General features: G+C 41.2%; 3 protein-coding genes across 3 annotated transcripts in view; 1 reads left to right on the forward strand and 2 right to left on the reverse strand.

The window, feature by feature from the left end:
- The window catches only part of LOC308099243 (uncharacterized protein), a 355,975-nt gene that overhangs the window by 51,110 nt on the left and 280,142 nt on the right, over positions 1 to 24,723 (reverse strand). The window lies entirely within an intron of this gene.
- Positions 2,724 to 5,921, forward strand: rcvrna (recoverin a; the record flags this gene model as incomplete). The annotated part of the gene is made up of 3 exons (XM_080447770.1): positions 2,724 to 3,104; positions 4,104 to 4,215; positions 5,803 to 5,921. 3 exons carry the CDS (start codon positions 2,724 to 2,726, stop codon positions 5,919 to 5,921), a joined length of 612 nt encoding a protein of 203 aa, XP_080303896.1.
- Positions 11,343 to 24,723, reverse strand: part of LOC308098301 (growth arrest-specific protein 7-like) — a 32,016-nt gene continuing 18,635 nt past the window's right edge. The window contains exons 6-13 of the mRNA XM_080446606.1: positions 23,770 to 23,885; positions 22,005 to 22,079; positions 21,398 to 21,476; positions 19,347 to 19,478; positions 18,101 to 18,224; positions 14,361 to 14,440; positions 14,176 to 14,274; positions 11,343 to 12,442 (exon numbers count right to left, since the gene is read on the reverse strand). Coding sequence (XP_080302732.1) covers positions 12,329 to 12,442; positions 14,176 to 14,274; positions 14,361 to 14,440; positions 18,101 to 18,224; positions 19,347 to 19,478; positions 21,398 to 21,476; positions 22,005 to 22,079; positions 23,770 to 23,885 — 819 coding nt within the window. The 3' untranslated portion in view covers positions 11,343 to 12,328. The remainder of the gene's footprint in view (positions 12,443 to 14,175; positions 14,275 to 14,360; positions 14,441 to 18,100; positions 18,225 to 19,346; positions 19,479 to 21,397; positions 21,477 to 22,004; positions 22,080 to 23,769; positions 23,886 to 24,723) is intronic.

Below are 24,723 nucleotides of genomic sequence, written 5' to 3' on the forward strand. Positions count from 1 at the left end.
GTGAGATTTGGCTGTCTGTTCTTGCAAATGCTTACGATCACTAGGGTATTCAAGGTTACTATCACATACTGTGCTGTACTTTCATTTGATTATATAAAATCACAATGTGCTGTTTGAATCTAATAGTTTGTTTGCCTACAGAACAAAGGGATTCTACTGTTGCGCCTCAGCCTTAAACGGCCAGTCCGGTGCGTCACAGGGGTATAACAGATGCAGAAGAGATCAACGTTTGATTGCCTGTTTCTTAATCTCTGATTTTGTAAAGATAACTATGAAGAGCATAGTGGTGGTGTAATTTGAATTTAGGACTGATATTTGAGGATTAACCTCTTAATAATGGGCTTTTTACATATTTAACATATATAAGGAATAGTGGTTAAGGAACACCAAAGTAATTGCCTTCTCAGTTTTAAGGCTTTGTCAACTGTCCTTTTAAAGACCCATGCAAATGAACAGTGTACTGCAGCGTTATGACCTGCACATGATCATGTCACTGTGGCTTCTGTCAGTCCCTGCATGGAAGGCATAGATTATGTATATATCAGGGTGCACACAATGCAATCACCTCTGCTGCACCAAGTACAGAGATGAAAAAAATCATGTTAGGTACACACATTAGGAAGAAATCAAAGTAGCTGCACACTCGTAGCTTCAGTGCCAAATACTTTATTTTAATAATGGACGAGAGAGATTAAAAACAACGTTTTGGCACGCTGCCTTCCACAAGGTATGAAGGAGACACGCATTAAGAATATGCATAGATTGCACACACATGTCATGCATGCACTGATGCACATGCATACACACAGTACAGTACACATACCTACACACAACCACACTTTTCCAATTTCCTTTGGTTTTGCTGGTACATAGCTATATCCAAAGTACAACTTAATACCATGGAATAACAAGAACAGAAATGCACCATAAGTAATGGACCACACCGAATTAGATTAAGATAAAACGGCATCCTATTTGTCAGATTGATACATTCAAAGTAGCTTCTGGGCCTCCCGCTGAGAAAAAAACACCAAAACAATTATTTTGTTTTGGTGGTTCCACAGATATTGTAGCAGCATACTACTACTACTACTACTACTACTACTACTAACTAGAAAAAGTGCTCCTTGGAGCACCAGTCTCCCCCAGGTCAGGTAGGTTATTGTGGGCCAGCAATGTTCAGAATTTGCCAATCAGGATGGAAATATCTGTAAAATAAATGAACATTCGGCAAAAATAGATGACCAGTCAAACTACAAGCTCACAATGCGTCGCTATGATGCATTGTAAATTTGTAGATTGGCTATTTTCATTATTTGATGTACTACAAAGTATATAGGGTTTAAGTAGTTCATTTGCCTTACTGCATGCTTTTAATTGCTCAATTACGCATTGAAAGCATGACGGGAAAGATGTGATTAGGAGTGCTGCATTGCTTTTTCATAGGGCAGTTCTCACATTACACGGCATATACTCATCTCAATTCCTTAATGACCTTCAGAGCGACTCTGGTGTAGCTATACAACTGGAACAGATGGTCTCATAATCTATACAGAGGCTATTACACCAGCCGACATGGATAATCTCACCTCATTGTACAACAGCAGCCCACACAGGGCTTCAAATAGACCTCCAGCATTCAATGATGTCTGAATCCCCAAAAAGACCATTTTAGATGGCAATGGCGCATGAGGTATGAACGGTTGTCTGGGAATTGTATGTTTCCAGGTTCGATACCCACCCCTCCAGGCATAATTTTGACATTATTGATGAGCAAGAAGTTGACCCCTAATTCCCCAAACAAGAAGCAGTGGGTTGGTGCCTTGCATGGCTGCATCAGCCGTTGGTGTGTGAAGCTATCTATAAGTTTCAGGAATCTGTATGTATGTCTGGATGTCTAGTTGTCCTTCGCATATCTTGAGAACCGTTCATTTGATGAACTTACTTGGTGGGCGTATTGCTGAAGGAGTCCAGGGTCGAGTGTGAAGTTGATTGGATGAGAGGCTCTTGAAAATGCTGCCTGCAGCCACACCGTGGTTCTTGACAATGCTCCAAGCAGCACTTCTGGGGGCCAAGCAATCAGCCCGTTCCGAATGGCCACATGCTCAGGACAGCCCCTCCCGACAACGCTGCAAGCAGCAATACCAGGAGCCAGACAATTGCGTTCTGAACAGCCATGCCCTGCACTTTTCAGGAGTGTAAAAATGTATTGAAATAACCTTACTGTTACCATACGCTCTACAGATAGTCCAGATAGTTTATTGTCTAAAATGCAGCCTCAGTGTGGCTGTAACTTCAAAGTCACCTACATTACACTCTGAACTCAGGAGTCTTTAGTTTTGCATTAGACCCAAAGAGCATTGACTGGCGGGACAACTTATTGTCTGATTACCAGATGCTGAGCCAAGCAATTTCTCTGCAGTATCCATGAGTCCATTTGGTCCCATTTGTACACTCTCCGTGTTAAATTTACACTCAGGATTTTACAGTGTATCTATCTAGTTGTGTGATGTGGTCATCCTCTTAAACTTAAAGACAGCCTTTGTGGATTAAGGGTAGTGATGGCCATAATCCCATCCAACACTTTGAGGAGTGCTCAGGGTGCATGAGAGGACAGACTAAAGAGGCACCAAAGAGGTTTTCTCCGACCCAAGACACTGACAGTGAGAAGAAGAAGAAGAAAATCACAAGCGTTAAGAAAGTACTGAGACTGTCTTTGCAGCATGGGGAACAGTAAGAGTGGGGCCCTGTCAAAGGAACTTCTGGAAGACCTGACATCCAACACCAAGTACGCAGAGGCTGAGCTTTGCACCTGGTACCAGTCTTTTCTCAAGGAATGTCCTAGTGGTAAAATTACCAAGAAGCAGTTTGAAGGCATTTACGCCAGCTTCTTCCCCAACGCAGACCCCACCGCGTACGCACGACACGTGTTCAGGAGCTTCGACACCAACGCAGATGGCACGTTGGACTTTAAGGAGTACATCGTGGCTCTGCACCTCACCTCTGGTGGCAAAACACTGCAGAAGCTGGAGTGGGCCTTCGCCCTCTATGATGTGGACGGGAATGGAACCATCAGCAAAAATGAAATCCACGAGATTGTAAAGGTACTGAAGTAAATTAAAGCGGCAATCTTTTATGTTCTATCCGGGATTCAAACCCTGATCTCACACATTTGAGAGATGAGAAATGTCTACCGCTCATCCAAGATGCAATTTCCGCGTGGCCAGGGGAGATATTGTGGTTATGAGGTTCAGACAGTACTACATCAACCAGTAGGCATCCTACTCAACACCAGTGTCTCAATTATCAATGTAAGAGTAGGGAGACCACCTCCAGCCACTGCAGATGTACTAGTTATATTGTATTTACCTACTCTACCGTATAGATTGGTCAAAATAAAGTTGTATTTATGAAAATAGGTTCCGGATTGGAGCTTTAATTTCTCTTCTCCATCCAGCAAGTGGAATTGGATGCACAGAGAGCAAAGCAGACTGCAATGCGAATGTCCTGAAATGTGAACCTAGAAATAAACATTTTGAATATACTGTATGTTTGGTAATGAAAAATGAAATTAACGCATAATGATTTGGCTAATGTCCACATTTTCATCACAATTTAAAGATGCTATAAAGAAACTAAGTGGTGCAGTATGGAAACAGTGGGTCCAAGCACTTGCTACTGTAAAAAAAACGCTTAGAGAAAATACACCGAACAGCTTGGTGAATAGAGCCCATTGATTTATGTCAGTTATCCTGTAAGCATAGCTTTAATGCTCAGCATAGACTAGCATGTCTAAGTCAACAAATTGACTGGTTCGCCTTGTACTTAGATTGTTGTGTCTTTGCAAGTGTGTTGTATGACTTAGAGATCATTTAAAGTATTTACAGAGTATTTCTCTGTCCAATACGATGTCATAGTTCAACACACAAGTTTATAAAAAGGCATGAGGCCATTGCAAATCATTGCTGTTAATACTGAAAGTGTAATGTACCCATAAGGGTGTTTAATTTGAGGACATTTTCAAAGGGAGACATTCCTACAGCATTTCATGTGTTTTTCAGCATGCCCTTCTCAGATAGTTTCTAATCAATATTGTCATCTAGGCAATATTCAGCATGATCCCTGCTGGTGACCAGAAGAATCTCCCTGAGGATGAAAACACACCAGAAAAGAGGGCTGAAAAAATCTGGGACTTCTTTGGAAAGAAAGAAAATGGCAAGTCAAAAATAGTTGTTTCCAGAGGGGGGACTTTTTAGACTCGAGTCCCAATTTTGATGACTTTAGACTTGCTTGATCAAATCAAATATAGACTTGGACTCGACTTGGACATGCCAAAGACTTGTGACTTGACTTGAGCCCTCTTCACTTGAGAATTCAAGTCTTTTCAAGTCACTTAATACTTTACAGCAAGCCCAAATATTAAAATGTTAAAAAAGTGTCCCATCAACTATTAATGTTATTACGGTAGTCAAAAATCCTGGCCTCAGTGACACCTGATGTCATATTGTAGTAGCGCCTGTGCTCCACGTGTTGTAGTATGTTACCAAACAGACAACACACACATGTGCGTTCACCCCTGCCGGCCTGTCGCTGCTAGAAGCCAGGTGGAAGAAAATGTGGACTCCAGCAATTATATTGTTCGGTTTTAAAGATTTGGAGGTGGAAGGCAACCATACAAGAATCGCAGTATGCAAGGCATGCAGTGCTAGAATCACCAATGGAATTGCAACTATTTAACAAGGAATTAAAGTGGTTAATTCCTTGTGTCAATTTGGTGGTTGTGTCAGCTTTTCACTGTACAAATGTAATTCGCCTGATGAAGACCTATAAGGTTGAAATGTTGCGCCATTAATAAAAATGTTTGGGAGCTTTAAACCAGTGTGCAGGTGTTTGAAACTTCTATTTATGTCAAAACACACACACACACACACACACACACACACACACACACACACACACACACACACACACACACACACACACACACACACACACACAGAGAGGCATGCAAGTTGCCTTGTCCTGGTGAATTGCATGTCTATGAGTAGCTAGTCTGTACTGTACATGTTAGTAGTTACACTAAATCGTATCCCATAATCCGATTGCTTCAGTTATTAATGCACAAAAATTACATAGTTGTTGACTGATTTGAAAACATATTTGGGAAATGAGGTCCTTGGCCTGCAGGCAGCATGGACAAGAAATATGACACATGTCCAGGATGCAATATTAGCTGTTGACAGACACAGACACAAACTCACACAGACTGGCAGGGCCAAATGCATGAATCTCCTGGCGGAGATTAACCGGCAACCTTGGAATGGTCGGACCCAGTCAAATCCTCGATTCTGTCCGTATCGGGACGCAACTTGAACGGCGCTGAGTCGGCTGAAGGAGACATTGCAACGTTCGGCACGGCAACTCTCTCGCCCGAGCTTGCTCGGCGGTGCCTCTCTGGCTCAAGTCCGCTTCAAACGGTCGCTTTAACTGTTTTTGCTTAACTAGGTTCTAACCTAATATAAGTACAGAGCGTTCCGCAGAAAAATGGGTCCCACTAAGTTGTTGTACCGACCGTTCCGGTTACCAATGCAAGACCTCCTGCTGGAGATTCTGCCAAAAATGTGTCTGAAATATAATTGTAAAAATGTTGTTCCAGGATACAAAATACATTTCCAAATATAGGCCTACAGTACAATTAATGACCAATTTTGTGTATTTTTTATTTTAAGAATACTTTCTTCCTTTGCAGTATGGGTTATCATAATGAAGCCAATAACATGATCTTTTTGTCTATTGCCACAGATAACATCTCTGAGGGAGAGTTCATTCAAGGTGTGATGGACAACAAAGACATTCTGAGGTTGATACAATATGATGAGCCCCAGAAGATCAAAGACAAACTGAAGGAAAAGAAGCATTAGCCTTTGGATGATGTTCAAATCTTTACTGTTTACATGCTGTTGACCTGACTCCTCAGTACAACAGTACACTGTTGGTTTTATACATGGCAAGACAATGACCACTTTCCTGGACGTGTGTTAGGTAGAAAATAGCCGACTCGTATACAAGTCAGTCTAGATACAACTCTATAATCTCTCAGGAATAGTCCCTATAGAGTCTGGCCCACAATTTGAGAAACTGTGCACATAGTACATGTTATGTACTACATAACATTCTGTTTGTATACTGTATAGACAACGTATGATGAGCCATCAATGCCTGACTTAACCTATTAACATGTTTGTTTATTCCTGGTAATAGCATTTGTCCATTGAGAACATGAATCTAGCACCAGTGTACACTATCATGTTTGTGTTACACTGTGTCATTCATTAAACTAATTGCTAGAAAGTCAGGACAAGAGCTCCCTGAGAGAGGAATTAGGCTCAAGTTAACAATCCCTCTGTTCAAACCAATCCTATTAGGAGCTGAAGGTCAACTGAGACAAACAAACTCCTTACTGGTCTTCACTGTTAAGGTAATGTGGGCTTGGAACTCAAAGGGCTCATTTGTACTTTATACTGATTTATCTTCCTCCGTGTGAGATTCAGCCTTTGTCAATAGCTTAGTCTACTCTGATTTTTATTTTATTTTATCTAAAGGCACGTTCAAAGTACACGTAGATGGGTTTTCACGTGCGTCAGGGGTGAGGAAGGCCGTACGTCCGTTATTACACATAGCATAGTGCAATATGATTATACGAGAACATATAGGCCTATATACCTATTCATCCACTAGATGGCAGTTGCGAGTAGTCAACTGTGGCCAGTAGTCAACGCACTGTGATTGGCCAGTAGTCACTTTGAGTGGCAGCTTCCCCTGCAGAAGAGCCTTGTATTTGATACAGGTCGCTCCAATGAACTGCAGAGGCCAATGAGGTATCAAGGTTTCTATATCTATGGGCTAGCTGGCTAAGGTATGGTGAAAGCACTACTGGTTGTTCGATGGACAAAACGTGACGAATCTGTCTCTCCCTAAAGTCCCTATGTCAGCCCACGGCTCTTACGGAGAGTATGTATGTCACTTTTCCATGACTATTTTGTTTGAAGTTTTTGTAACTCACTTTGGATTTAATATAATAAACAGTTTGCCTTTTCTTGTATCATGCCTACAGAGTATTTCAGAGTGTTTAATTGCAAAACTATATATATATATACATTTTCAACATCAGAATCAGAATCATCTTTATTGTCACATCACAGGTTTACAGGTGTAAAACAGTGGGTGAAATTTGTTTTTGTGCAAGCTCCATCATTTTGATTGTTTCCAGAAAGAGAGAGAAAAGAAAAGAAAGAATTAATCCAAGAAGAGTATCAGTGCATTGTACATGAGATTAAGGTGCAGAGTATTGGTATTGTTAAATTCAACCACATTGAACAGTTTGTGGCTCGGGTGGTGCCTGTCCTTGATGATGCACTGAGCTTTGACTACGCACCTCTTCTTGTACAGTTCCTGGAGCGAGGGGAACTCTCCTCCCATTATGCGTTGTGCTGTCCGCACCACCCGCTGTAGGGTTTTCTTTTCTCGGGCAGTGCAGTTTCCATACCAGGCAGTAACAGAGTCTGACTGGACGCTTTCAATTGGAGCTGTTGTAGTACAATCTGAGGATGCGGGACTAACTCCGTACTTCTTCAGGCGGCGATTCTTCAGGCGGCCTTTTTCTTCATGTGTGTGGTGTGTGTATCCCACTTAAGTTGATGCACTGATGTACTGATGTCAGACCGTCAGACAAAAAGTGTGTCTCCTCCGCGTCATCAGTGCCCATACCCTAGGTGGGGTTGGTGAAAGGGCCTTTCTGTGTGGTGTTTGCATGTTCTCCCCGTGTCTCCAAGGGTAGGTACCCTCACAAAAACATGCAGTAATCCTGGTCACTATACTGCCTCCTGCTGGTCAGCCAGGGCGCCTGATGGAGGGGAAAGGAACTGGTTGGAATAACGTGTTCCTTCCACGTGCTATGTCTAACCAGGGAACCTCCCCCCTGTCGGGTGTTAAGAAGCGGCCTGCTTGCTCCTCATGCATTGAAGGAGGCATGAGCTTCAGCTTGGGCTCTCCCTAGGCCGGCAGAGGGAGAGTAGCGCCCAGGATTACATAGGCAATTGGCACTGGCTGAAAAAATATGGGTTACAAAAATCGTGGGATAAACATTATTAAAAAGAAGGGGAAAAAAGCGTGTCAAATGCATATATGGAGATTTTCAACATGCACTAATGTCAGACACAACATCGATTTGCACATGTGGCCCCTGGACCCTGATACGCCTAGAACCAAGTTCAGCTCACTGACTCTTCTACATCATCAACTCCAGCTTCTGAGAAAAGGGCCAAAACACCTGCAGATAGAATGCAAGCTTTAAGACCCAGAAAAGCCGCTGAGAACAGGCAAGACAAGGCAAGTGACACTGAGGAATAAACCAAGCAGCGACATGCCCAAAGCCGTCAGCAGGATGCGGTACGTCGGGCTGCTGAGACTGAGAGGGATACACAGCAACGCCTTGCCAAAAAGCGAAGGGGCATGATGCAAGTCAGGTTGCTGAGACACCTATCGGTCGTATCGGTGGTGCGACATATAGGTGTGAGGGCCGCGTAGCCCCCCGAACTCTAGATGTGAGGGCTGCATAGCAGCCCGAACCTTTAGTATATTGAAATTGCCTTGTGGGTAGACGGTGGGTGTCACAAATGTGATGCCCGTATATGGAGATCACTTTAAACTAGATTTTCAGGACGCATAGCAGGTTAGTCTTGAAAGGTTAGTTGAAAAGAACCCAATTTCACTAATTTGTTCCTCCCTTGCTGATAGGTGTGTATAATGACATTAATTAGTGAAACCACCCAGAATGAAAACCTCATTACACTACGAATACAGCTTTTCTCAATTGCTTATATGCATTTCCTGAAACTCTTAACCTAATTCCCCAAACTCTTAAGTGCAATCCCCAACAGTAAGCATTTTATACCACCCATGCAAAAGAACCTATAACAAAAGTCAAAAGATACTACGTCAGTCGATCGCTGCAACAATGTTCTTAAATGTATAATTTTTTTCAATCATTGCTTAAACCTGATACTCAAAGTATATGCATGGAAACTGGACAAATTGTGAACATAGTGTCGCTGTCAATGTAAAAACAAAACGAAAAGATTCCTGGACACACAGATATTACATATCTATTTCATCTATGGTTGGATTATATGTTTTTCACTGCTGCACAACCTATTGGTCCTCAGAGGACAAACAGTACAGTCAAGTTCTGCTTGACTCTCACTGGGCATCCACCCTTAGCAGTTTGTGAGTGTTGTGTATGTTCCCAATGCACCTGTGGGATGGAAATGACAGCGCTTGTTCTCCGTTACTCTTCAACTGAGAGAAGGGGTTACTCACTCCAATTACCAATGCTTTTATTATTTTATTATATTATATTTATTATCTGGGGCATTTCTAAGCCTTTATTTGACAGGTACAGTGGAGAGATGCAGCAATAGTCTGGCCAGACCGTATCGAGTCATGCAGAGACTCACTGTCAGGCATTAGAGCTCAGGTGGTACGCGCTCTAATAATATTACCACTCCGCTATCAGGTGACCCATTTATGCCTATAATGCAATTGGAATTGTGTTTGCGTAAGAAATAACTTGCTTTGTCTAACCTAAAGTTTATTCCTTCCACATTCTGACCTTACATCAGCAGAGTTAGTAAATGCAGGAGTCACCTTCTGAACTGACTCAATACCTGTTGAAGATTCGAAAATTGGCTGCATTGAGAAATCACAAATAACCAGTAAACGGTATGTTTACATAACAAAGCCTGACGTTTCATTTTCAAGGAAGAGATTTATTTGGACGGCGCATTCCACAGTACACTGTCTCAACATGGTCACCTACAGTATGATAAAACATTCTTGAAACATCAGGAACGTTGGATTTGATGCACATTATGAAAATCCTTTGTCACAAGGGGCAACTCAACAATTACATCATCATGAAGCGTTTGATTCTGGTCAAGAACATTGAATGTAATAACTTTGCCACATTTAGTGCACAACATTGACACAAACGGGTTCAATTTCTACAACAGATATATGACATTGAAACTTGTAGCAGTTTGGGATAGCCTTTAAGAAAGTTTAAATAAAAGGAATGAAGTTCATCTGGTTTAACCACATGAAACCTAGCATACCTATTCTGGTGCGAACATTCAGCGAAAAATAGAAGATCTATTGCGACACGTTGTGAGCTTGTAGACCAGATAAGAGATTTGGTGTAGAGAGAAAAAAGAAGCAGGCCAAGTGTAGAGCCCTGAGGGGCCCTGGTCAACTAAGTGGCTATATAGGATTTAAGTGGTTAATTAAAGATGATTCTCGTTAATCTAAAACAAAAACAAGCAGTATTTGTGCTATTATTTTACCCACCACTTATGCATTGGTGCTAGGCAAATAAATACTTTAACGTCACCATATAAGTTCTCTTCCATATAAGGTGAATACATTGTTTTATAAATCAAATTAGTCTTGCCAAATAATTATTTTAAACGATTAAACAATTAAAACAATAAACCCAGAAAAAAAATCCCATTACACCTCAGAACACATCGAGAACATCAAAATGTAGAGACAAAGACACAAACATGTACACACAGAGACCTACTGTACATGCAGTCCATATGTTATAATCTATATTATCAGCATTTGTTCAAGTGGGTTATGTCTCCCACCTTTTGCTTCACTCAACCTCCTTGTTACTGTACTGTATATCAATCCATACAAGCGGTAAGTATTTGCTGTCCCAACTTCACTTCCCAAAATGATATTGTTGGAAATATGTGAACTAGCTCCAGTATCAAGGATGAATTGAATTCTATTCAGGAATTCTGACTGTTGAATGCTGCCCTTTTATCAAACACCATCATAAAGATGTTCTCTGTACAGTTACCAAAAATAAAATAAGCCACAATGTACAAACACTTCATTGGCCCAAAGAGTGAGGCCTGTTAAAACATCCGACAGCAAAATACATCTACGTTGTATATACAAATATACATTGATGCAGAATAGAATTGATCAAGGACATTCCAGGTATATAACCATTAGGCACTAAAAGGTGTTCATTGTAACATGGATCATCTTTCTCTTCAGCCCTGACCCACAGTATACCCTGGCCTAAATTCTGATCTGCCGCATGGTGTGATTTGTGGCAAATGTACCAAATTCACATTCCAAAACACCTGTGTGTGTGTGTGTGTGTGTGTGTGTGTGTGTGTGTGTGTGTGTGTGTGTGTGTGTGTGTGTGTGTGTGTGTGTGTGTGTGTGTGTGTGTGTGAGAGTGTTGTTTATACAGTATACAGTACGGTAAGTATGTTTTATCAACAGAGGTTATTATTCAACAACATGTACATTTACATGAACGCTCATTTCATACCAGAAAGACGGTAATGTGCTGAGAAACTCCTGGCCATACAGTTACATTATATTTAAGACACACCCTTTGTAAACATAAACCATCTTGTACTGTGCCAACATAACCATCACAATTTTCAAAATTGTTTAGTTCTCAACTATAAGTTGTTCAAAACATGCATACAGTATCTGCCAAAATGAACCAGCAAAATATGAAAATATATCATATTCATTCAAAGATATCTCAATACCTTTCAGTATCTAAAATCAAGGTAATATTAATAATTTGTCCAAATTGCTCAAATTGGAAAGGTTTAAACAGGAACTACTAATTAAACTAAACTAAGCAATTCAAAATGATACATAGGATTTTCTAATAGTCTCAACTTTACAACATGTAAACAACAAAATTATGTTAAGTGGCATTCATTAAGCTATGGCAGATTATAATACTGTACAATTTAGATGGAACATGCTGGTATTTTGACTGTTGAGCCATCTCTGTTTACCGGCCATGAGACTCGAGCTGTATTGGAAAAAAAGGACTGTTTCTCCTTTTTACAGCCAGAGAGACAATAAGGAGATTTAGGTAGCTTGAACATGCACTGCCCTTGGAGCTGTACTGTGTACTGTAGTGCAGTACACTGCAAAACCCTCAGTGTTAAATTGTCTCTGTGGTCCCAGAGTACCCAGGTTTCCTTGAGTGCATTCCAGGGAGTCCCCAGCTAAATCATTGATAGTATAGGAACCAAATGGAGTGTACAAATGGAACCAAATTGACCTTTTGGTTCTGTATCATACTGGACCCTTACAAGTCCATTTGGTTCCATTCCTACACTCTCTGAGTTACATTAATAACACTGATGATTTTACTGTGTAGAAGTGTCCTTGAACTCTGACAGTATGGAGGTGTTGGTGTTGACGGGAGACGCTTGGTGGCCTATATGTTCATGTCCACAGGGCGGACCTCACCGGTCTTGTGCTCCTTCACCCACAGCTCTCTGTCTTTGGCTGGGTCCACACTCTGGAGCAGTTGGTCTACCGGCTCAGCGGTCTAGAAACACAATACACACATACATTACATACAGTACTGTATACCCACACATATAATATACATATGAGTTATTTCTCCTACAAAATGGAACATCTGATAGCATTATCTTTGTGCACTGCAAAACCGTATTTTCCCATAGAGAGTAATCTCTCAAGAACAGATTCTGCTCAGATAGTACAAACAGCAGAGGGCGCTGTTTTTCATTCTCATTTGGCTTTGGGTTCCCAGATTGCATAGAGAGTGACTGTGTATCAAGAGTCAAACAAGTCAATTAATTACATATTTTTTTAAAAGATATTTTTGGGGCTTTTTTCTGCCTTTATTGATAGAATACAGTAGACTGACAGGAAATGGGGAGAGAGATGGGGAGTGACACGCAGCAAAGGTCGTCGGGATCGGGATTCGAACCTGGACCGTGACGCCAGTTATCCGGGCCACGTCAGTAATGTTTTCATGCAGTTATCATCATACTTAACACAGTCAGGAGTCAAACATACTGTACCACCCACACTTTTGGAGCCACTGAAAGAAGTGGAAGCATGCAGGAAAACCTGTGATTGATCACTGACAACCGTGTCTAATGAGAGATATTGATTACTGCGGTGGACTGTGACTGTAATCTACTGAGTGGAAAAAGAGAATGAACAAGACAACATCTCACAGTATTTTTGTGCACCTAGGAGAGGGAAATGTTTGCAAAAATGTTTGCCCAAAGTGCTACAGCACACACACATCCTGTAATACAGTGGTTCTCAACCTTTTCAGGCTGTGAACCCCCCAAAATAATATTATTTGAACTGGGACCCCCACCCTGATAAGCACTTGGAATGTAGGAGTTCCACAGATCAATATTCAAACAACTTTCGCCTCTTTCTTATATTATTTGAGAATTTGGCCAATGTTTTATAGTATAGTTTGTTGATTACTTTTGATGCAGGAATGGTCTTTTTCTTTCTTCCTTTTTTTAGGTATTGAAAAGGTCTTAGAAGTCCTTAAATTGTCACTTCATTGTCATCTGGGGACCCCCTCAAAATCCTGTGGGGACCCCCCTGAGGGTCCCGACCCACAGGTTGAAAACCACTGCTGTAATATATGGAAATACATGCTCTATCCAATTACCTGCCTGACTGCTTGCAGGTAGTGTATACTGTATGTTATTTTGCATTACCATGAACTCTGTTGGATATTTACTGGGCCATTTCCCTTCACATTTGTAATATTTCCATGCACTTATCAATATGACACAGACACACCCGAGAGTCAAATAAATCACTAAAACCTTTGGAGCAATGAAAGAAATTTGCATGGCGTGGCATAGAGCCAATTCCATGACAAGATCATCCCATTAGGCTGACGTGGACAGTCCATGAGGATTGTCAGTCAGCCAGAATGGAGCTGGTTATGGTACAACCCTGTGTATAAGGCCGAAGGCGTGCACCACATATAGGCTTTGATGCCTATACCGGGTTCAATTCCCGAGTGTGGCGGCGGATTTGCTGCATGTCACTCCCCGACTCTCTCCCTGTTTCCTGTCTGTCTCTCCACTGTCCTATCAATAAAGGCGAAAAAGCCCACTGTCATTGCCACTGTTGACAAATGCTTGCTCTGGGGGGAAATGTCGGGTTTCTGCTCTACATGTAAAGTGTCTTGAGACAACTTGTGATTTTGCACTATAATAAAAGTTAATTGAATTGAATACGAAGCAAAATACGTAAAAGCAACACAATACTCACACTTTGGTTGAACATGTCGGTTTCATGCCTAAGAGTTGTATACTGCCGTAAATGTTGCTGAATCCACTCAATCCGGTCCACCTCCAGTTTCTCTAGCTCCTGAAGGAGGGAGGGATGAAAGTGAGAAGTTGTGTAAACATTATCTGCACTTGTTTATTTTGTAGTCTCAAGTGAATTCAGCTTACCATGTTGGTAGTCACCATTTCCTCAAACCACTTGGATTGGGTTTGGTTATACAGATCCACACAGCGCATCAGGTCATCACCTGGAGAAAAACAGAGACAAACATTGAATGACGGAATGGCAAACAAAAAGTCAGCAGCAGAGAGGAATCTGTCCATTATACAGTACATCGATCAATATTGGTCATAGCAAAAAAACAACTAAATATTGGCTTCATACAGTTCATAATCATCATGTTTAAAGTTCTCTTTCCAGGCACCACTGGGTTGGACTGGATCCTCGCTATAGCTTTCTTCCACCGGGAAAAGCCAATGGCCACCTCCTGGTCGATGCTGAGCACTCTCATGTCAGCCAACACTGTCATCTGCCAGGTCATCTGCCAGTGGGTCTTGTCCCCTACTAAGTTCATCAACATTACTTTCTTCATCCAGTCATTTGCATCGTTCCGTACAATGTGTCTTTACTATCGCAGTCTGTCTCCTCACCACATCCACTATTGCCACTCCTATCCTCTGTCTCAGCTCTGCACTCGTCTTTCTCTCCATCAGTGACTTGCGACACATCCATCTAATCATCCTCGTCTCCGCTCGGGCCTTGGATGTTAAGAAAGGCTTCGTACCCCTGTGGTCACCGCTAGGTCCACCCCCACATCTGTGTTCAGCATGTCACCAAGGTAGCAGTTCATACAAACTAAATGAAATCCTCAGTGTTAATGTGCCGTATACCTTTAGCTCATAGAGTTTACAAATGCAACCAAATGGACCCGTACAATCTCATTGTTAAATGAACACTCAGGATTTTACTTGTAGATATGCCAAATAAAAGCAACCGTATGTACAGTCAGCTGTTTTTACTATCAGCTGTGACCCACCCTTTGGAAATTCTACAGTCTAGGTGCAGGAAGCAGACAGTAACAATCATCACTGACATTTTTATAGCTTCCCCTTCAGAGAAATATTGTCCAATTTAAACCAGGGCCACAAGTCACAAGGACGGATTCCTCCACCAAGCAATGGCCCTCATCAACAACAGAAGTGCACATAAATGCACCACCACACTGTACACAATGTATAATGAACCACAATATGGATTATGACAGGTTATGACTGCTAGTACTCTGCTCGCACAACCGTTCTCCAGTCGATACTATAGTAAAAAAGAAAACACTCCACATGGGCACCAATGGCCAAGCAAGCGGTTATCTTCACTGTACTATCCATAATAAAAGGAAGAAAAGCCCCCAAAAAAAGAAAAGGAAAACAAAAAATAGTGTAATATTATCTAAAACTATACATTTCTCAGTCTTGTTTAAATTACAATAATCCATACCATGAATTCTAGCATTAGTCTCTCAAGTAATCATAAGCTTATTGAATAGAAGTAACCTCCACCTCCAAAATGTTATGTCTAATGTAATCTCTCAAGACAGATTCAGAGCTATTTTGCCGATGGGTTCCCAGTGTCTAATGAGAAACTACCAACTTCAATTTCCTGTGCACTATACCCTTGGTAATGGTGACTCAATCCTGGCCAGCAGAGGGCACTAAGATACAGACACTCATCTCCTTAGACTTTGGGGTATTTGGCCTTATTCATCTGCATATCCTCCTCAGTTAACCATGAACAAAGTCTCATTGGGATAAAAAAATATATCTATTTTTATAGTGTGACATATTAAAACACAAAAACATCAAATAAATATATTAAAGGAGTAGTTCACCCCAAAAATTACTTGTTTTCTATCAATTACACAACCCATGAAGCATTGAATTCATGGAGATTTTTTTGTTTTTGGTGCATTCCTAAGCCAATAATTTGATGACCGGCGGTCTCTCCGGTAGGAGACTCAAAAAGTCTCCTTTGAGTCTCCTACCTACATTAGCGTCTTCAAATTATAATCAAAATCAAATTATTGCAACAAAAACAAAACAATCTCCATGAATTCAGTGCTTCTTTAAGATTCAGCCTGTACGGCAATGGCACATAACAAGTTTGGAAGTGCACCTCAAGCCCCTGTTTGCTTCAGTCAGGAGGAGAATGTGATCATTGACAGAACATCAGTTAACTGTGTCCAATGAGATATTGATCACTGCTGTGAACTGTGACTAATCTACTGAGTGGCAACATCACACAGTGTTTACTGTATGCGCACCAATAGAAGAGGGAAATGATACCCTTGTCCATAGTGTTACACAGTACACACACATCCTGAAATACAGGGAATAGATGCTGTATCTTAATGAAACAATGTTCCATGAAGAAATATGTGTCAATGTGTTTCGTACATTCCGTCTAAGGTGCTCAAGACAAGATTTGTTTCAAACTTAATTTTTAAACTGTCAGAGAATAGTGTCATCTTGTTGCTATCCAACCATTGAGCTCTTCAGCATGCTCATGTCTGCAAGGATGTCTCAACATAGTGAAGTCCTTTTATTAAAGCAAACCCTCAGTGTCAGAAGCTACCACCCGCTGGCGCTCTCTCTGCTTTCAGCTCTGCTCTGTCTACAGCCTTGTTCCTTTCTAATGGGACAGGAAGCTGGCAAGTTTCTGAGAATGGCTGATGAATAGGATAGGACAGGACAAGTCTCCCATTGATAGCACCGCTATTATTCACCTAAACCAAAAGATTAGCTCCAAGGAATGTGGGGTAGGGGTCCTTTTCATCTTCAGAGTTGAAAACAGATCATTGCGTGTTGAAATGCTGGCTGGAGCCAGGACCACTGGAGCTCTGGTGCACTGTCTGCTGCCAAGGAGAGGTTCCCTTCGCTGTGCACTCTGCTTCCTGGCTCTGTCTCAAAACACCAACCCAACTTTACACAATGGTAGCGCAGCGCAACAATAGCAGGCAATTTGAGAGCAATAAAAAAAGAAGTCCCCCGAGGCGGCTTATGCAAAATGAAAGCGGGCTGCTCAACAATACAGGATTGATTTATTGAGAGACCCAGCAGTATGTGAAGAGAATGGACAGCATTTGAAAGGAAAGGTAATGTGTTGCCTCCATCCATAAACCCCATTTTAAGGTTGATAATGCACACCTGAAAATGCACAAGGCTCCATGTGCACTTTTGATGTCTAATCATCACCACTAGCCTAGGATTATACATCTATTAGTTTTAAAGCTTTTAAGCTCTAATATAAATCTAGTCAACTGACCTCCTTGGTGGTTACTGAGGGGCGCTTTTCTTCACAGTGATCCATGATTAATGACACGGTTCTATTTATGTTTTGTTTTGGTTGCAGGCACTATAGAACAACCTGCAATTAAAAATGTTCTCAGTGTGTATTTAAGCCCTGGTCTTTATTTGAAGAGTGTATCAAGGTTATACTTTTGAATTTCTTTAAGAGAAAATTTAGTTTTAACTGTTTGCTAGTTCAGTTTAGTTTTTATTAGTTTTTTTTTTTTTTATTGTAATATGGGGTAGTCAAGGGCAACCTCAGACAAATTGTGAGAAAAGCCAATCTTCAGACATTTCATTTGTCTATGTCAAATGAAATGTAAAAGTGCCCTGTCAGTCCATATGGGCTTGGCTTCCCGCTTGGAAGCATGACACTTAAATAAAGAAAAAACAATCAATCAAATCTACAGGCTCACAATACAGTTTCAGTTGGTTAACGTTTTTTTGTAAAGCGTTGTTTTTATTTTTTATTTCAGTTTAACTAAAATGTCTTTCCAATTTTAGTTTTCGTTATTTCGTTAGTTTTAGTTGACTAAAATAACCCTGACAGGGGCCTCTGGTCTGACCTGCTTGTGTAGATTTCCGCCGTGCCTTCTTTATGTCCTCTTCTGTCTTGTTGCTGAGTTTGATCTCCAACTGCTGGGTCTTCACCTCCAGATCCTTCTGTCTATCTGCCAGGGCTTTGCGATTCTACAGCAACCACACACGCACGGACGCAGGCACACACGCAGGCACGCACGCAGGCACGCACACACACACGCATGCACGCACACACACACACACGCACACCACGCACACACAGAAAAGAACACAAAGAAGCAATATGAGACAATGAGCATAATCCACAGATTTACAGTTCCCACATCAAACTAGAGTCATTACGGCCCTTTATATTGACTACTAGCTATATCCACTCTTCAATCCCAGTCAAATGTTTTAATCTCTCTTGCAATGCTCGTGGGATGCGCCTACATCCTCCGGTGAGCAAACTCACCAAGGTCATAGTGTGGTAACAATGTTTGAAAGGCAAACTTAGCAATCATCTATAAACCCACCAAATCTCTTCTTCAACAGATGCCAACTAAAATAAAACAGTGGGATGTGAAGTCCCCCTAAGCCCTGTGTTGGAGTCACTTACTGTAATCCTTCCTAGAATGGCAGAAATTTCGAGCAACAAACTTTTAATTAGAAGAAAACTGATTAGCACAACTGGAATAGCTTTGATATTACCAAGTACACAATGAAGGAAGAATAAGTAGTAATGATTTATAACAAGGGTGTCTTTGAAAAATGCAGATAATCTAATCAGGTCTATATGGAGTGTAAATTAAGCATAATTAATTAACCTAATAGCTCACTGTTTTTTTTTCTCTTCATCTTCTTCTTCTTTTTAATTGGATAACTCAACATACAATTGTTTCACTCTGTACTTGAAATCATTCTCTTGTGCCATCTGGCTGTTGCAAATGAGCGTGTGCAAGATTTAGAGGTAATCAAACTGTGGGAGGAGGAAACATCTGTTAATGCCCTCACTACCATTAATATTTTAAACAGCATTTTAACTAGGCTTCAGTTAATTACGTATCCAGGTACTGGGCTAACTGAGGAAGAGTAAAAGAGGGCACACACATGCAACCCGCTATGTTGTTTTGCTCCAAATCCCACATAACAAACAAAACAGATTCTATTTGACATTTTTAAATAATAAATAAATAATTCAAATTAATTAATTAATATATAATAATAATAATAAGTAATAGTCTTGAGCTGATATAATCCTTCCAGAACACTCTTGTGCACATTCAAAGGTACCTTCTCCACGCTTGCATAACGACTCGCCAGCTGCTTCCGGAGGTCTGCCATGTGATGGTCGTACTTCTTCAGGTCCTTTTTGAAGTTGTCTGCCCTGAATGTCAGTAAGGGCTTCTCTACCTCGGAGTGGAGCTAGAGAGAGACAAGACAAAGCAGACAATTCTTACATAATGTCCTTAATCAGGCCTACAGTACATCTTACTCTGCAAAGAAATAATTTGTCACGGCATGGTAACTGGGGGGGAATTTTGCCTTATAGCTACAAATAGTCTCGAATGTTGGTTGGTCTGTTAACCTTCCATAGAGAATGCTAACCCAGTGCTATGCTAAAGGAAGTTGCAGCACCTGAAATATAGTAGAAAGATTTTTACATTGTAGTCACACTTAAGAGCATGTTAACGGAATAACTGCTATGCTTGTAATGGGAATTGTTTTCAACAATTTCCAGCTGTTAATTCAGGACCACATTGGAAACAAGCGTTTCATTACGCTTTAATGTGTGATCCTGCATGGGTTTAAGTTATATTGTGATTTTACTTGTATATCTTTTACCATAGTGGTGGGCTGGTACTTCACCCCTGCGCCACACAGACACCCCTGAGAAATGTGTTTGTAAAGATTTATAATTTAATTTATAAAAATGTGGTTCTACTGTATGATGTCCAAAGCAATGTCTGCTGGACTAATGCAGGATAGATGCCACTATAAAAGCATCAAAGCCGTGTGTCTAACATGGTTACCACCTGCCAAGCTTTCAACAAGGACTTCTCTCTGTTCTGTCTGATCACACGTTAACACTGTCCTCTCAAGTCACTCTCAAATCACACAGGGCAGAGGTTCAGCCTCTGTTCCCCTTGCTGGGGGCCTCGTCACAACACACAGCTAATTAGTCAGACAGTGGAGGGCCATGCAAAGCTTCAGAGGCTTCCTCAGCTTTATTTAAGGCTGCGTTTGAAGCCAGTATCAAGTTTCTGCCGCAATTTGGTAATTGAGTTGCAGGGCAGAGGGGCGTTTTTCTCGGTCAACACAGAGAAGGACAAGGTTGAAATAAATAAGCACTTTGACCCACAGATGTGGTCTGAGAAACTATTTCATTTCTTCCAGTTGATTGAAATCTTGAATCGTTTGACCTGAATGTGGGCAGATCTCTTGCTCTAGGAAAGGCATTGAGAGTGCTCAAAATCATTTAAAAGAAATTAATGACATATTTCTGATTACTTTTTGAGCTGGTTTGTTAATTGTTCCTTCATCCTCCTGAGTGTCAATGTAATTCATTCTAAAGGTCAACATTTTTGAAATATGAGCCACTGTGTGGAAAGTATCTCTCTAGATTCTGTACTGAATTTGACCCTAATGACTTGTCAAAGGACTCAAGTCATGAGTCTGTGAGGTATGAATGTTTGCTGATAAGCAGTTACACAGTACAATCCTCAGTGTTAATTAGTATTTGTAATGAAATGAATACGGTAGTAATGAAAATGAAATTAACACTGATAATCCTGGTCACATAATACTGCCTCCCCCTGGCCAGCCGGGGCGCCTGATGGAGGGGAAAGGAACTGGTTGGAATAACGTGTTCCTTCCACGCGCTACGTCCAACCAGGGAAACTCTCCCCTGTCAGGTGACAAGAAGGTCAGTTGGCTCTCATGCATTGAAGGAGGCATGAGCTTGGCCCTGGCCTCCCTAGGTTGGCAGAGGGAAGGTAGTGCCCAGGATTACATAGACAATTGGCACTAAAAAATAGGGTTACAAAAATCGTGGGATAAAAAATTATACAAATAATTTAAAAAAAAAACATTGATGTTTTTACAGTGAAGGACCTGCCCCATGTTTGACACAACATTCACTGATTACATGTTTAAAATTTAAATTGGCAACTTAATTATCCACTACAATATTCTAGCAGCATCGAGCGACCCTACATTTGCAAACTGGGCCCTGATTGGTGCCCAACAACTTCGGAGACAGCGAAATACAATCACAACCAAGCAAGGCCAGGCTAATCTGCAAAAGAAAAGTGATTTATTATAGACCTCTGTAGATGGTATACCTTGTTGGAAAATTTGAGGTGGACCTCAGCTTCATCATGAAGACTCTTCTTCAGCTGGGTCCAGGCTTCTCCTAGAGTTCTGGAATTCCAATAGAATGGTACTTCAGTAGTGCCTCACACACACTCAAATGTACCTTCGGATTAAGCAATATTCTCATACACTTTTTTGTAGATGCAGGTTTCATAATTACCACAGGATTTAAGAAAGGTGCATGTGAGCATGCAATTCTCTCTCTCTCTCTCTCTCTCTCTCTCTCTCTCTCTCTCTCTCTCTCTCTCTCTCTCTCTCTCTCTCTCTCTCTCTCTCTCTCTCTCTCTCTCTCTCTCTCTCTCTCTCTCTCTCTCATATCCTCTGAAGGCTCTTGTGCCGTTTTGGGGTTTTTCTTTAATCCAGCTCCAAATAACACCACTGGATCCATGCTGTTGTCAATACAACACTATCTGTACTACACACCTCATACCCTTGTTGTTCTTCCTTTAAAGTTTCATAAATACTTTAGTAGTTGTTTGCATTTACTGTGTAGACCTCCCATTTCTGTCATGACTTTTCAAGCTGGCATAACAAGAGAGTGCAAGTCAATGATGAACACATTATTATGGTACTCACCCTTCTTCCTGCACAGCTAGGGGGCTCAGAGACAGCTTGGAGAGGTTTTTGGCATATTCCTCTTCAATCTTTATTCTAAAACAGACAGAGACAGATATAGAATCCCAAGTTGCTGGGCCCAAGGGAGGGCCAAAACTTTAGTGAAAGAGAACACTTTTTAAACTTGAAATTAGTTTTGAGAGTGCATCAGAGCGGAATGGCAAAAGTTTCCAACCCACTGCCAAGGCTGACATCGTCAAAATGGCAGACCACAGTTATGGCCTCTCTCTCTCGCTACCATTGTGTTTGAGCAAAATTCTCCAGTAATACAGTATATAGCAGAACAGCCATTTGATTAATTATTCATGTTCCTCCTTAGGGCTATTCAAAAATGGTAGCCTTTATGTGTGGCTTGTATTGGCATTCAAATATGCCAACAAATTCACATTAACCCTCCACACCTGAGTAAATATGTCACCTATAGAAGGTCACTGGGCCCATTCTTGAGAGCCCATGCCAGCAATATGCCAACATAAAACAAGCTACGGAACCACAAGTAAAGGTCACCACTGAGTAGTGGTCTTGGATTTGGTAGATAAGTCAAATGTGTAAGGATAATCAAGGGAGAATGCTCAATAAATGCATGAAGAGGTAGTGGTGCACGTACATCCACCTCAACTGTCCAGGTGCAGGACAGCAGTTCAACAAGAAAAAAAAAGTACTGTATGACAGTGTATAAATGAAGCATAACTTTCCAGGACCACAACAGGCTTTCTTTGTGTTGAGTGGAGTGGAGTGGAGCTACTGTACCATGTACACTTATCATTAAATTCTTCATCACTCAGATGCTTGATTCTTTTTATATCATATGATAAAACAATGTGTTTATGTATTAAATTTATGTGTAGCACAAATTTATATGTATCATAAATTGTTAATACCTTAAAGAAATCTCTAAAAAGTTTTGATATAAAAGTGGAAGTATTACATTTCATTCAGAATGTACACTGTAAAATCCTGAGTGTTAATATAATTCTGCCAGTGTACAAATGTAACCAAATGGACCTGTGGTTACATTTGTTACGCTTTCAGAGTTAAATTGATACTCTGGATGTTACAGTGTAGCGGCAGACTGGCTGTCATCTGTGATTAAAGTTTCCACAAATCAAGTGACACTGACCCTGAACAAATTCAAAAATGTCAGCGGCCAGACCTAGAAAGATCCATGCAAAATGAAAACTGAAGTCAATACATTTTGCCCCAACAGTACCATGGTTTCAGACCCCCCCTCCCCCCATGCACAAGCGCACACGCACACGCACACGCGCACACACACGCACACGCACACGCACACACGCACGCACGCACACACACGCACACGCACACGCACACGCACACGCACACGCACACGCACACGCACACGCACACACGCACACACACACACACACACACACACACACGCGCAACTCCAACCTGAAAAGCAGAGATCATTATCGTAAACTTTCCACAGCACTACTAATATGTATCACAAAACTCAAGGGTAAAAAGCAACACAGGAACACATTATTAAAGCCTTGATAACATGCTGATAACAGCCTCTGTTGTGTGCTGATAAGGCACATTGTTACACACAGCTCGAAATAAGACACGATTAGACAAGATCACCCGAGGCTATCTAATAATAGCATGTTCAACAAACAGATTTTAATAAAATAAGAAATCTGTTTTGGGTGACATCAACACACAATGGATGGCACAAGCCTTCTCTGTCACGATGTGCGCGTACCTCTCATGAATGAACTCTGCCATCTCTTTCTGCATCTGTTTGCCCTTCAGCTGTTTCTGCAGTAGAACCTCGAAGCCTGGAACACAGGCGCCCCCTTGGGGGTCTTTCTTGTCAGTCTGAGAGGGAAAGGAGACGTCACTCAATTACACAAACACAATAATTATCCCCTGTCACAGCTACACATGCTCCTCACGATCCTCAGTGTTCATTAGGGGTGTGCCGATATATCGTCCCGCGATATATCGCGATATGTTTTCGTGACGATATATATCGTTTTGGGGGGAAAAAATATCGTTTTGATTTTTTTTTTTTTTTTTTACAATAATAATAATCAGGCATGCAAACAGCCCCGAGGTGAAAAGGGTGACAACATGTTGTTTTTTTTCGGGTCAGGTGTCACACTATTGCCCTATTTGGATTCAAAACGGCTATTGTAGCTGAAAAGCTACAAGTTTGCGTCTGAATAATGCAAAAACAGAATTATTTGTTTGCATTTTTTCTCCCCCATATATTTTCATAATAAAAAAGTGCGTATCGTATCGTATCGAAATCGTATCGAAGTTGTGAGCCAAATATCGTATCGTATCGTTTGGTGAAATTAGTGTATCGGCACACCCCTAGTGTTCATTTATCCATTTGTAACTCAAATGGTGTACAAATGTCCATCTTTACACTCAGAGTTACATGTGTAAAGGATTTTTACAGTGCATCAATTCATTAACAGAATGTCAAAGGGCACCTCTGCCTTGTTTACATTTTGAGTGTGTGTAGGGGGATTTGTGTGTAGCGTGGGTGGGTGACTCACGAGCTACGAGCCGGAATCTCTGAGTCACATCGCTGCACATTTGTATGTCAAGGAGGGCATGGGTCAAAGTGCGTTAATTTAACTCTGAGAGTCTAGTCTATTTGGCTACATTTGTTGATTGAACACCGTTAGGGCGCTCAGGTGGCGCA

Source organism: Gymnoscopelus braueri (assembly GCF_963280865.1).
Source record: "Gymnoscopelus braueri genome assembly, chromosome: 13".
Taxonomy (NCBI): Eukaryota; Metazoa; Chordata; class Actinopteri; order Myctophiformes; family Myctophidae; genus Gymnoscopelus; species Gymnoscopelus braueri.